The sequence below is a fragment of the Sinocyclocheilus grahami genome, unplaced genomic scaffold, assembly GCF_001515645.1.
Source record: "Sinocyclocheilus grahami isolate Dianchi unplaced genomic scaffold, SAMN03320097.WGS_v1.1 scaffold1623.1, whole genome shotgun sequence".
NCBI classification, from domain to species: domain Eukaryota; kingdom Metazoa; phylum Chordata; class Actinopteri; order Cypriniformes; family Cyprinidae; genus Sinocyclocheilus; species Sinocyclocheilus grahami.
Genome location: NW_015506802.1, coordinates 183,367 through 195,572, shown reverse-complemented (window position 1 = coordinate 195,572; position 12,206 = coordinate 183,367). Strand labels below are relative to the sequence as shown.

The 12,206-nt window shown below is 34.4% G+C and overlaps 1 protein-coding gene across 1 annotated transcript in view; it reads right to left on the bottom strand.

Annotated features, from left to right (window-relative positions):
• LOC107571636 (far upstream element-binding protein 3-like) overlaps nucleotides 1-12,206 on the bottom strand; it is a 22,356-nt gene that overhangs the window by 456 nt on the left and 9,694 nt on the right. Inside the window, exons 2-14 of the mRNA XM_016257970.1 lie at nucleotides 11,689-11,797; nucleotides 10,620-10,656; nucleotides 10,487-10,536; nucleotides 9,347-9,418; nucleotides 7,636-7,693; nucleotides 7,278-7,510; nucleotides 6,480-6,580; nucleotides 5,462-5,603; nucleotides 3,108-3,268; nucleotides 2,488-2,561; nucleotides 1,467-1,543; nucleotides 1,318-1,386; nucleotides 94-165 (exon numbers count right to left, since the gene is read on the bottom strand). Coding sequence (XP_016113456.1) covers nucleotides 94-165; nucleotides 1,318-1,386; nucleotides 1,467-1,543; nucleotides 2,488-2,561; nucleotides 3,108-3,268; nucleotides 5,462-5,603; nucleotides 6,480-6,580; nucleotides 7,278-7,510; nucleotides 7,636-7,693; nucleotides 9,347-9,418; nucleotides 10,487-10,536; nucleotides 10,620-10,656; nucleotides 11,689-11,797 — 1,255 coding nt within the window. The remainder of the gene's footprint in view (nucleotides 1-93; nucleotides 166-1,317; nucleotides 1,387-1,466; nucleotides 1,544-2,487; nucleotides 2,562-3,107; nucleotides 3,269-5,461; nucleotides 5,604-6,479; nucleotides 6,581-7,277; nucleotides 7,511-7,635; nucleotides 7,694-9,346; nucleotides 9,419-10,486; nucleotides 10,537-10,619; nucleotides 10,657-11,688; nucleotides 11,798-12,206) is intronic.

Here is a 12,206-nt window from a genome sequence, read left to right as displayed (position 1 = left end):
ACCCACACACACACACACACACACAGACAGAAGGATGAGAACACTGAAGTCCAGCTGGGTTTGACTGCATCAGGAGGACAGACGTTCTCTTACTCTGTTTCTTGTAATACTCCTCCCATGCTTTGCTGTAGTCGGAGCCGCTGCTCTGGCCTTGGTTCTGTTGACCTGCGAAGACAAAACACACAAACTCAGTCTCAGTTTGATCCAGGAACATCAGTTACATCTAGAGCTGCTTGATTAATCAGAATAAAACCGAAATCATAAGGCTGCAATTCATTTAAACACACATACACACAGTGAGTGAACCGTGGCACTGTTCATTTACACACCAGCAGCTCCTGACCGTCTCGGTTCACAGCAAATGATTCACATGAACTCCATCTGCATAATGCTCAGAGTAACGTTAATGTGCATTTGGGAACAAAACACATCTTCACAAATTTATAACAAGAAGCGCTCGTCAAAGAAAGAGAAGCTTTAAGTGCTCCTGCGTCAGAATAAACGTTTGACCGTTTTCAACATTTGAAAATCTAGAAATTTGAGCAGCCATAAATCTTAGTGTTGTGTATTACAGTTAAAAAGTCAAATAAAATTATGCATTATTAATATTTTTCTACTACCATTTTCTTTTTTTCATTTTAAAGTAAAATATTACATTAGCAATGTCTCTTATTTGTTTAGTATTTTTATTTATAATAATAATAACTTTCATTATTATTATAGCCATACTGATATACAATATCGAAATTTTGGCCTCACCCTATAAGCAAGCACAAAACAAAATTTTTTTTTTTAAACAGCATTTTAAATCCCAATAGCAATTTTTTAATAAAAAAAATTCTACAAACTAACAACACAGCCCTAGTTGCAACTTCGATGATACCGATGATAAATAAACCTGCAAAAGCAATGAATATTAAGTTAAGCGTTAAAGGTAAAGTTCATAAAGTAACAGAGAAAAGGTAACTTTCTTCCAGGATATTGTTTTCTATGAATTTTGTTCTTGCAGTGCAGATCTTTTTTGTCTTTTTAGGAAAATTGCGCAAAGACTTTTACGGTTATGACGCTGTGAATGTCGATAACGGATCGCGTCCTGTTGGGCTTTTTGTGCTCGTCCGAGGCTTTTATCAGGACGAGTAACGAAAAACAACAGTATTCCAGTCCATCCAAAACAAAAAAAGTGGCAGAAAATAATACAGCAGACCGGGAAAATTGTTAGTCGGGCTAATAAAGCGCTCTCAGCCGCGTCTCTTAAGAGTCCCGGCGTCTCACCCAAACCTTCAGGATGAAACGCAGCTAAGTGTCTGAGACACTTGCCTAGCTTTTTATAATACTGCTCCCACGCTTTGGAATAGTCCATCTGGCCGGTCTGAGATGCATTGTGACCTGAAATTAGCAAAACGACGTGAATCTAAAGGAAAGCGCTGTTCCTCAGAAGAAACAGCGAAGCTTAAAGCGAGTCTTACTGGGGTCCTGCTGGCTCTGAGGCTGCCATGTCTGGTACGTGGTTCCCCAACCTCCAGTCATGAACGTCTGCGGACCACTAACACACAGAACAACACAAACACAGCATCAGCATTACAAGCACTGCACAGGAACCCACAGATAATCGACCTGGTCTGAAACACACTAAAACCGTTCACCTGAACGCGTCTGATGTAGAATTACACATGCTCTGGAGGTTCAGTACATCAAATCTTTGGCACTATCAAGTGGTTTTTAATTAATTAATTAAGTGATGTGAAGATTAATTAATTGCACATCAAATTAAGCTGAGAAATTACCCTCCAAAAGAGCATTTAAAGTCATTATTGTGTTAAATAACAAAAGACAATCTTGATTCAACATTGTATGCATAATGATAATAAATGGGTAGTTTTGTTTTGTTACTCAATATTGAAATATGAAAACTTTAAAAAAAAAATGAAATTATGCTTTAAATATGAAATTACTGAGTCTTACTGAGTGATTCATTGACTCACTTGATTTCTTCAAATGGCCGATTCATTCAAAAACAAAGCAAGTGACTCTTTACGAATGAGTCATTGACTCACTCGATTTGTTCAGATATGTTGATTCAATCAGTAACGAATCACTGCTGCGTGTTGATCAGAGACGCTTACCGACATTAAGCAAAAGCAGACAATATTGCGCATAAAATGCAACACGATATTAATTTCTTGTTTATTGAGCTGCTGTATAAATCTCATTTGCAGTGGTGCAGATATTGGTGGAAAACAGCACTCTTGCTGGTGTGATATAGCTAAAATATAAATATAAGAGGGTGATTTTTTTGCCTCATATCTTGAATTTTAGGCTCATATAACTGCCTTCTACTCAGAGTACCGAGTATGAGTACTACATGTACTCTGAACAAGCAAACGAAACATCATCCCGGAGGGAAACTCTATATTCTGACTAAAAATAACCTGAAACTTAGGTCAGAATAAAGTCACTGGCAGAGAGGAAATAAAGGAAGAAACTCACTTCTGATGAGGAGTCGCTGGCCCTTGGGTGAAAGGACTGAGTCCAAAACTGCTGCTTCCTCCCATTCCAGACGCCTTCATGAAGAAGAACCAGAATCAGTCATTAACAGCCCGTTAGTAATGACTGAGGACAGTCTACAGAAACTCAACTTGGACATATGCTTCAAGTTTAGGGTCAAATGGTTATAAGAAATTCATGCTTTTATTCATCGAGGATGCATTAAATTGATCAAAAGTAGCAGTAAATGCTTTGTAATGTTACAATGTTTCAAATATACACTGTTCTTTTGAACTTTGTTCATCTGTGAATCCTGAAAATTCAAATGTATCAGTTTCCACAACATTGATAATAATCAGAAATGTTTCTCGAGCAGCAGATCAGCATATTATACTGATTTCTGAAGATCATGTGACACTGAAGACTGGAGGAATGATGCTGAAAATACAGCTGCGCATCACAGAAATACATTACAGTTTAACAGAGATTCACACAGAAAACAGCGGGTTTTATTGTATTTTTGATCATATAAATGCAGTCTTGGTGAGCCTTTTTGAAACTTTTGAACGCTTCTGCACACAATGCACTTGCAAACAGAAAGCGCTGAGAAACGGATCACTCACCCCGATCTTCTCGTCGATCAGCTGTCTGGCCATCTCCATCTGCTGAGGAGATCCACGGATGGAGAAGATCCGCACGTTTGGGTCGGTGTTCGGAGGAGGATTTCTCTGCAGCTCCACATGAGCTCCAGACTGCTGGTTGATGCTCTTTATGGTCTCTCCACCTGAGCAGAACACAAACACATGAACACCATCCGGTAACAAGCTCTGTTCCTCACACAGATCGATCACATGCAATATGTGCGGTCTCAAACCACTGGGAGTTTTAACTAGACTTCATGTTAAACACACCAGGGACAGAAATTAAATAAATTAAAAAAGATAACACCAGTTAAATAAAACGAAATAATAAAAAAAACAATTAGAAACATGACGGACAATCAAACTTTAAAAATACAGGCGCAAAACAACTGCTTGCTAAACAACCACATAATCAACATTTGGTTTAAAAAGTATGTGGACACAAGGGAAAAATAAGTAAATAATTAAAACACATAAAAATAAAATTAAAGTTAAAAAGAAATAAAATAACCAGTTATAAACATCATGGATAAGCAAATAAAACAATTAAAAACACAAGTGTATAACGCCTGCTAAAATGGGTTAAAAAGGACAGCTAAAAATAAATAAATAAATAAATAAAAACCAAAATAAAAAAAATTGTTAAAAATAAAAATAAAAGCGTAACACAGAGGACAAAAATAAAATAAAAGGTTACCATTAAAAAAAAAAAAAAATAATAATAATAATTTTTAAATAAAATGACCAAATAGAAAATTCAGGGACAAACAAATAAACAATTACATTAATAAATTAATAAATACGTAAGACCTGCTCACTAAACAGCCATACAGTCTACAATGGTTTAAAAAAAAAAAAAGTATATGGACACAAGGGATTGTTAAAAAAATGAAAATAAAAATAATTTAAAATAAATAAATAATTAAATGCCTCCCAAACTGAACGGTTAAATCAGCAGCTCGGGGGGGATCGAGGTGTGCAAACACAAGAGCCTGGGCTAAAGAGAGTCACAGTGCTGTCTGAACATTTGTTCACTCATCCAGGCGCCTTATTGTCACACAAATTTAACCGCTGCATTAATGAAGCCATTATGAGCTCCGGCGTCATAAAGAGCCGAGTTCACGGACGGACCGGTTTAGTTAAAGGATGCTGGTTAAAGCCGTGAGACGCTGCTAACTGGTGGTCTTTAACTCGCACTGAAAAGAGCATCTAACAATGAGATGTCGAGTCTGAGAACGCACATCTGCTCAATCCCACCCAATAATTCATGCAAAACGAATCTGAGGTGATCTGCTGTGCACGGATGAATCAACATTACACTAACAAGCTATTAGTGATGACATATAACTTAGATTAGTTGTATTCATAACTCGGTGTCTAAACATAAAATGCCCAATGCCAAGAAAAAAAATCATTTTTTTTAATATATTTTTTTCATTTCAGGTTACTTTGATATTATTGTTTATGTCTGTAATAATTAAGTTTTTGAAAACATTTTAAATCAGTTTTTTTAAATATATTTTCATTTTAGGTTTTGTTGTGTGTGTGTGTGATTTTTTTGTTATTAAAGACTTTTTTATTAATTAGTTATTTAGTACTTCAACTTAAATGAAAGTTTTATATTTTATTGTTTATGTTAATTGGTCATTTTGTGCTTTTGTCGTTTTTACAATTTTTTTAAATAATGTTTTAGTTTATTTCATTTCATTTATTTTAGTACTTGAATGAAAACAAGAAATGTTGCCTTTGCAACTAACAGAAATACAATTTTAATTTAAACATCTGGTTTGACTTCAATGCTTTCCTTTTAATTTTAGCTGAAACTTTTGTAAATTTGTTACATGTTGTCATTCTTATTCATTTTAGGTTGTTTTCTCATTTTCATTTACTTTGAGGTTCTAGCTGAAGGCTTTTTTAAAATATTTGTATCTTAATGTCCCCCCCACCCACCCTGAGTAATACAATTAAAAAAAAATGATTTTAATGTATGATAATCACCCTGCTATGCACTTAAACTCAAAAAATAAAAAAGTGTGAATGTCAAGCGCTTCATTCAGATTCAGATGAACAGCGGTGTTTTAGACCACCCAGAAGATGTTTTACCTCATTGTGTTGCAATGAAGCGCTCAAAAGCTCCCTACAGAGTGAACACTTACACAAGGGTCACTTATACACACACTGACACTTCAGAAAAACCACAAGCGAACTAAAAACCGACTCCACTTTGATCTGCTAATGAATCAATGCTTTCATTCCAATACAATAATAATGTACAGTTTGCGACGTGCTTATAAGGTTGCTTTAATAAAAGTGTCGAATGCAGAGGAAGTCCTAACCTTTCCCGATCACGAGGCCGCACTTATCAGCTGGTATTGTGTAGGTCACTTCCTGCAGGCCTCCGGGAGATCCCATGCTCCAATCCCCGCGACCTCTGCCGCGACCTCTGGGTCCAACCGGGCCTCCGAACCCATCGCGCTCCTGAACACCAGACAAGCCATTCAAATATTGCATCGAATTCATTCATCATGTGTAATTATTAAATAATTAGCTGCACATCAATTCCGGCTGACTCCATTTAAAGTCATTATTGTGTTAAATAAGAAAATCATAAATATAGACATTACCAAAAAAATTGCTTTAGAAATAATAATAAATGGGTATTAATTTTATAACGAGCACTGAGATATGAACTTGGATGATACTCTAAAGATGAAACTAAAAGCGCCATTATTGAATCAATCACTCAACAGATTTGCTCAAATGACTGATTCATTCAGAAGTGACTGAAGTCACTGAATCACTGACTCACTTGATTCATTCAAAACTGTTGATTCATTCAGAAGTGACTGAAGTCACTGAATCACTGACTCACTTGATTCATTCAAAACTGTTGATTCATTCAGAAGTGACTGAAGTCACTGAAACACTGACTCACTTGATTCATTCAAAAATTGTTGATTCATTCAGAAGTGACTGAAGTCACTGAATCACTGACTCACTTGATCCATTCAAAACTGTTGATTAATTCAGAAGTGACTGAATCCACTGAATCACTGACTCACTTGATTCATTCAGAAGTGACTGAAGTCACTGAATCACTGACTCACTTGATTCATTCAAAACTGTTGATTAATTCAGAAGTGACTGAATCACTGACTCACTTGATTCATTGAAAACTGTTGATTAATTCAGAAGTCACTGAATCACTGACTCACTTGATTCATTCAAAACTGTTGATTCATTTAGTAACGAAACACCGCTGAATGTTGATCAGAGACGCTCAGTGGTTCTGCTGTGGCTTTGATTGCAACCATTTTCGTTGTCACAATTAGGCAAAAACAGACAATATTGTACCTGTGCCGTCTGGACCAGATCGTTGATGAGGTGAACCGCGTGCTGACACCGATCCGGCTGACCCATGACCTGAGCGATCCGGTCCGGACTCATCCCGTCATCTGAAACAGACACGGATCCGATCCGGAGATTACAACCGCTACAGCTCATTTACACCGCTTTAACACCACAAAACTACTCTATCACACTGATACTGTATGTGAATTTATTAATCTCAATGATTAACATTAACAAACTTATGCATTTCAAAAAAAAAATTTTTTTTTAGACTATTCCATGTCAGGCTTTACAGGGTTAACTTGGCTTTAATTGATTACACACAACACGCGCACAAGCGTCATTTTCTGTTTCTGACCAGAATAAGACGCAATGTGGACCAGAATTAGCTAAAAGAAATCCAACACTTGTTTCTTAATAATTAGCACTGCTGATTTCAGAAATACTGCCCTGTTTTGCTCTCACACATCACACTTTCTCACTGAATATGACGCATTCTGTAGCAGTTTTGCTTCTGAGAATCATCTATAAGGCGAAGACATGAATCCTGTCAGAATATGAGCCAGATTACAGCTATTCGTTTAAATTTCATCCCTTTTTCACACGCATGAATGATTCTGAACACATTATTTTATGTCTAATCCGTATATATATATATAAAATAAAAACAAAAAAACTCAGCATCAACATATTAGGTGATATTAAATTATTTTTGTTACGAAACAGCGTAACTGTGTCTAATTCGACAGTATCTTGCATGCATGTTAACGCTGCACAAACATGAGGTTTGTGAACACTGACCTGGCTTAAACTGGATCCTGACTCCTGCATCGTTCTGGATCTTCTTGATCATCTCCCAGAATGAACAAACCTGCAGCTGTTTGATGGTGTCGCCTCCCTTCCCGATGACCAGGCCGACTTTACTGGCCGGGATCAGGATCTCTTGGACAGCGCTGTTCCCGTCCATCTGAGTGTGGAAGCCCGGTCCGTTCCGACACCGGTCCACGATCTGCCCCAACAACCGCTTGGCCTGCCTGACAAACACGAACGACAGACGAATGACCGGCGCTCATTCAGTGCATTCTGACTCGAATAAAGCAGCAGCGTATAATGCGTTGTGCTTGTGCTCAAGGGTTAAACTGCGGTGCTGCATTCTTACTCAATGCTTTCTGGGGTCCCAGTCAGGGTGCAAGGCCTATCCATCATACCTCCGCTGTCTGTGGGGGTGACATGACAAATCATTGCAAATTAGAAACCCCAAAAAATGCACAACACAGCCTGTGGGCAAACGAGGAGCTGCTGCTCAGTCTGTGCGATCGTACTAACTTTAGCTCTTCGTGGCTAACGTGACTTCCATCGAACATCGTGATATCCATGTTTGCATGAACACTTTACAGCTTCAGAGTTCGTTTTCTCTCTGGATACCACAACGATCAAGTTATGACTACATATGGATCAAACACGTTGACATTTTTTAAAATCAGTACTCATTATACGTTAATCTTTATCGCTAAAATCATAATAAATGGCACTATTTGGTAAGAAATGCACCCAAAAATGGCATTAGAGAGTGTTGGAAAGGAAAAAGGAAATAATAATTTATTTCTTCGCATAAATTCTAAACTGTAGAGAGGCACAGATCTAGTAAAAATAAATATCATTTTGCAAAAATGAAATTATAATAAATTAAAATCATTCATTACTAAGGAACACGCATCAATAAAAAATCTCAAATGTATTATAATATATGATTATTATTAATTACATTGTATTAAATATCAATATATTTATTACACATTTTATCATAATATTTAAATAGTTTCATTATTATATTATTTTTATTTACATGTATGCATAAGGAATATTATATTTTCACAATTTAGCATAAATGCAAGATCACAAATTATTATAAATTAAAATGAAGAATATGTATAAATAATTTCTCAAATGTATATTACAATTTATAATTAAATATGTATTTAATATCAACATATTTTTGCTTTATTAGAATATTTATAGTTTTAATTACTATATTATTTTATTCATAAAATCAATTACTACTTAATTGTATGTATCATATGTTTAATAAGCATCAATCAGTTTCTCAAATGTATAATTAGCACTTATACTTATTAATTAAATATCTATGAAATATCAATATAATATTACATAATTATATAAAATCATAATAATTATTAATGATTTTTTTATTTTATATATATATATAATAAATAATTTCTCAAATGTATATTACAATTTATAATTAAATATGTATTTAATATCAACATATTTTTGCTTTATTAGAATATTTATAGTTTTAATTACTATATTATTTTATTCATAAAATCAATTACTACTTAATTGTATGTATCATATGTTTAATAAGCATCAATCAGATTCTCAAATGTATAATTAGCACTTATACTGATTAATTAAATATCTATGAAATATCAATATAATATTACATAAAAGTTTAATAATTATTAATGATTTTTTTATTATATATATATATCTCAATATAACATTATACATATTTTTTTGAAAATATCTTAATATTTTCATTATTATAACATTTTTTATTTACATTTAGGCATTTGGCAGACGCTTGTTTTCCCTTGCACCGACGCTTACATTTCATCAGTTCTTGCTTTCCCTCGGAATCAAACCCATAACCTTCTACTGTGTTGTTTTTCAGACATTTATAATCAAATATAAATCAACATCAGACAGATGCACTGTTGCAAACGCCACGCCACATTCGCCTCACTCTCCCAGTTCTGTTGAGGAACGACGTAAACGTAAAGAGATCAAACGAGACAAACTTGAGGTTCACAGAAGCAGAAAATGGCTGTAATGCGATCAGAACGTACCGCCAGCGATCTGGATCTTACAGTTGGATTCCAGCTGAATTCTTGTGATCTGTTCACCGCCTCGTCCAATGACTGCCGGACGAGAAAAACACACAGATCAGCTTATATCAGGCCAAAAACTGCATGCATACTACTATTCATTAAAGAAGAAAATAATTCAATAAACATACAGAGTTCAGATTCTAAAAGGCCAAAAATTGTGTGCATACCAGGATACAAGTTTTCCAGAACACAACAGTAAATGCTTATACACACACACACACACATATATATATATATATGGGCCAAAGACGTTAAGATGTCCGCATCAGAAAGTGATTTTATGTCCATAGAAAGCACATTAGATGTGAGTAAAGTGTCTACATTTCAAATACGTTTTTGAAGAGTAAAATGTTACAATTTGGTTGAAATAACGTTGCATCGTCATTCAGTGTAACACTTAGTTATGTTAAAATTCAAACAACATGCTTATTCTGACCTGTACATATTAAAATATATACAAAAGAATAAGTGTGCATATTACATTTTATTGTGTTTTAAATGAGTAAAAAATTCTTACTGACAAATGGGCGAAACCTAGGATAGTGGCACATTTTAAAAACTAAAATTTAATTACAACTTAGTATTTGGGGGGAAAGTAATTAGTTTTTTAATGTGTCATAAATTGATTTTGTTGTAAATATGCCTGACGAGATTGTTACACTGAATGACATTATAGTGCGTCTCTTCTGTAAATCAGGGGAAAAGTTATGATATTTATTTTTTGCTCGGAAACACAAAAACAAAAACACAATTACATTAAACAGAAAACTTTTTTACATTTTTGGGGAAAACAACAACAATTGAAAGCAGTATTGTTTTTGTGTTTAAACCCTTTTTTGTCTTTGACCCATATACATATTTATATATATATATATATTTTTTTTAAATTACACCAAAAAATGTAAATGTGAGTAAATCAGTATAAATCTCGGCAGGATCTGTCAGTAAAAATCTGCACACTTTTAGAGCATTCATTCATAAACTATTAAATAAAATCTAACATCACAAAAAAGCTGCATTAGATATTTCACACTAATGATTAGACTACTAAAGCTCAAATGTTTGTGCAAAATCCATATGAAGAATATCAGTACTTACTGAATCCAACCATCTTATCAGGCACTTTGAAGTCTTCTGTTATTATAGCCCTAAACAAACACATACCAACAGCATCATTACAGCGGTGCACAGAAATAGAAATATAAGAGTTTTAATGAATTAAAGCTCTCACCTTGTACCATGTACCATTGCACCGAGCTGGTTAGCCACTTCACAGAAACAATACATTACAGGAAAAATACATTAGTGTTTATTACTGAAAAATACACAGAGCATCATATTACAGTCTGGCAGAAGAAGCTTCAAACCTTACAATATGCAAATGTTTAAAAAAAATGCCGATTTAAAAATGCAGTCATAACTAATATATTATATTTCACGTTTTGAGACAATGTTGGGGTTAAAAAGTTTTAATAAATAGTTTTAATACACTTAAAAATTAAATTTAATAATAGATTAAAAACAGTAATTATCATTATTATTTATTTATTTATCTAACAAATAAAGTTTTAGACATTCAATGAATTGCAAATAAATAATGAATAGAAATAGCATAATTCTAAGATATTAAAGCCATGATTTGGTGAGATTCGTGACGTTTACATCCTCTATTGGTCAAATATGAATAACTACATTAATTTGCAGAAAAGCCTTTTATATCTTATATACTGTATTCATGTTGGTTTCAGTTAAAACACGAAAATGTTGAATTTAAAGTGCCATGGAGTGCAAGTATCAAGAAAAACGTTTTTTGATGCATAAAAAGATGCAAAATTAATAATAAAAATTATTAATTAATATAATAATTAATCAACATAACTTTGGGGAGTTTCTAAGAAAGAAATGCAAAAAATATATTATGCCGAGCTACTTAATAAAGCTGTCCTTTAGTAATAGCCAATAACAATTAAGGCCAGAAAAAAACATTGCATTAATAAATGAAAAAAAAAACAATTCTCCACAGATTTTAACTTTAATTTTCAGCCCAGTTTTTAACCATGATGTGACTCGCTGTTTCTGACGTTTCACAAGCAGCTCGAGAACAGAAGCACTAATCAATGGCTCGTCGTCAAAGGTCAACGCTTCATAAAGTCCTGCATTGATTTTAACCTCAGGGTTACTTCACATTTGTCCTGTATCTGCTGTATTACTGAGACGTGACTGATCGCACACTGGTGACAAAACTCATGACGACAATTAATCATTTAGCAGACAATTCTAACCACAAAACCCCCAGGTACCTCCTTCGTCCAGCGAGCGTTTCTGCCCTCCATAGCCGTACAGCGAGGCATCGACGACCGGAGACGAGTTATTCAGATGCTGCATCTGCTCTCCTCCCATCTTAGCAATCTGTGAGAGACCAGAGAGAAAACCGCGGACTGAAACACGCAGACAAGCTGGAGTGATCACTTAAAAACACTGCAAAAAATTAGTAAATAATTAAATACACACACACACACATGCATAAATATATACATACATAAATAAAAAATATATAATGTATTTCGAGCATATATTTGTATACATTATATGTAATTACATTTTAAATTAAATATATAAAAAATTTAATTTAATTAATTGAAAAAAAAGTCCAGATTTGTTTTGGTGCTTTTGCTTTTTCACAGAACAAAAACATAAAACAAAGAACTACTGTAACAAACACACACTCTCACACACACTCGCATGCACACACGCTCTCTCACGCACACGCCCTCTCACGCACACGCCCTCTCACGCACACGCCCTCTCACGCACACGC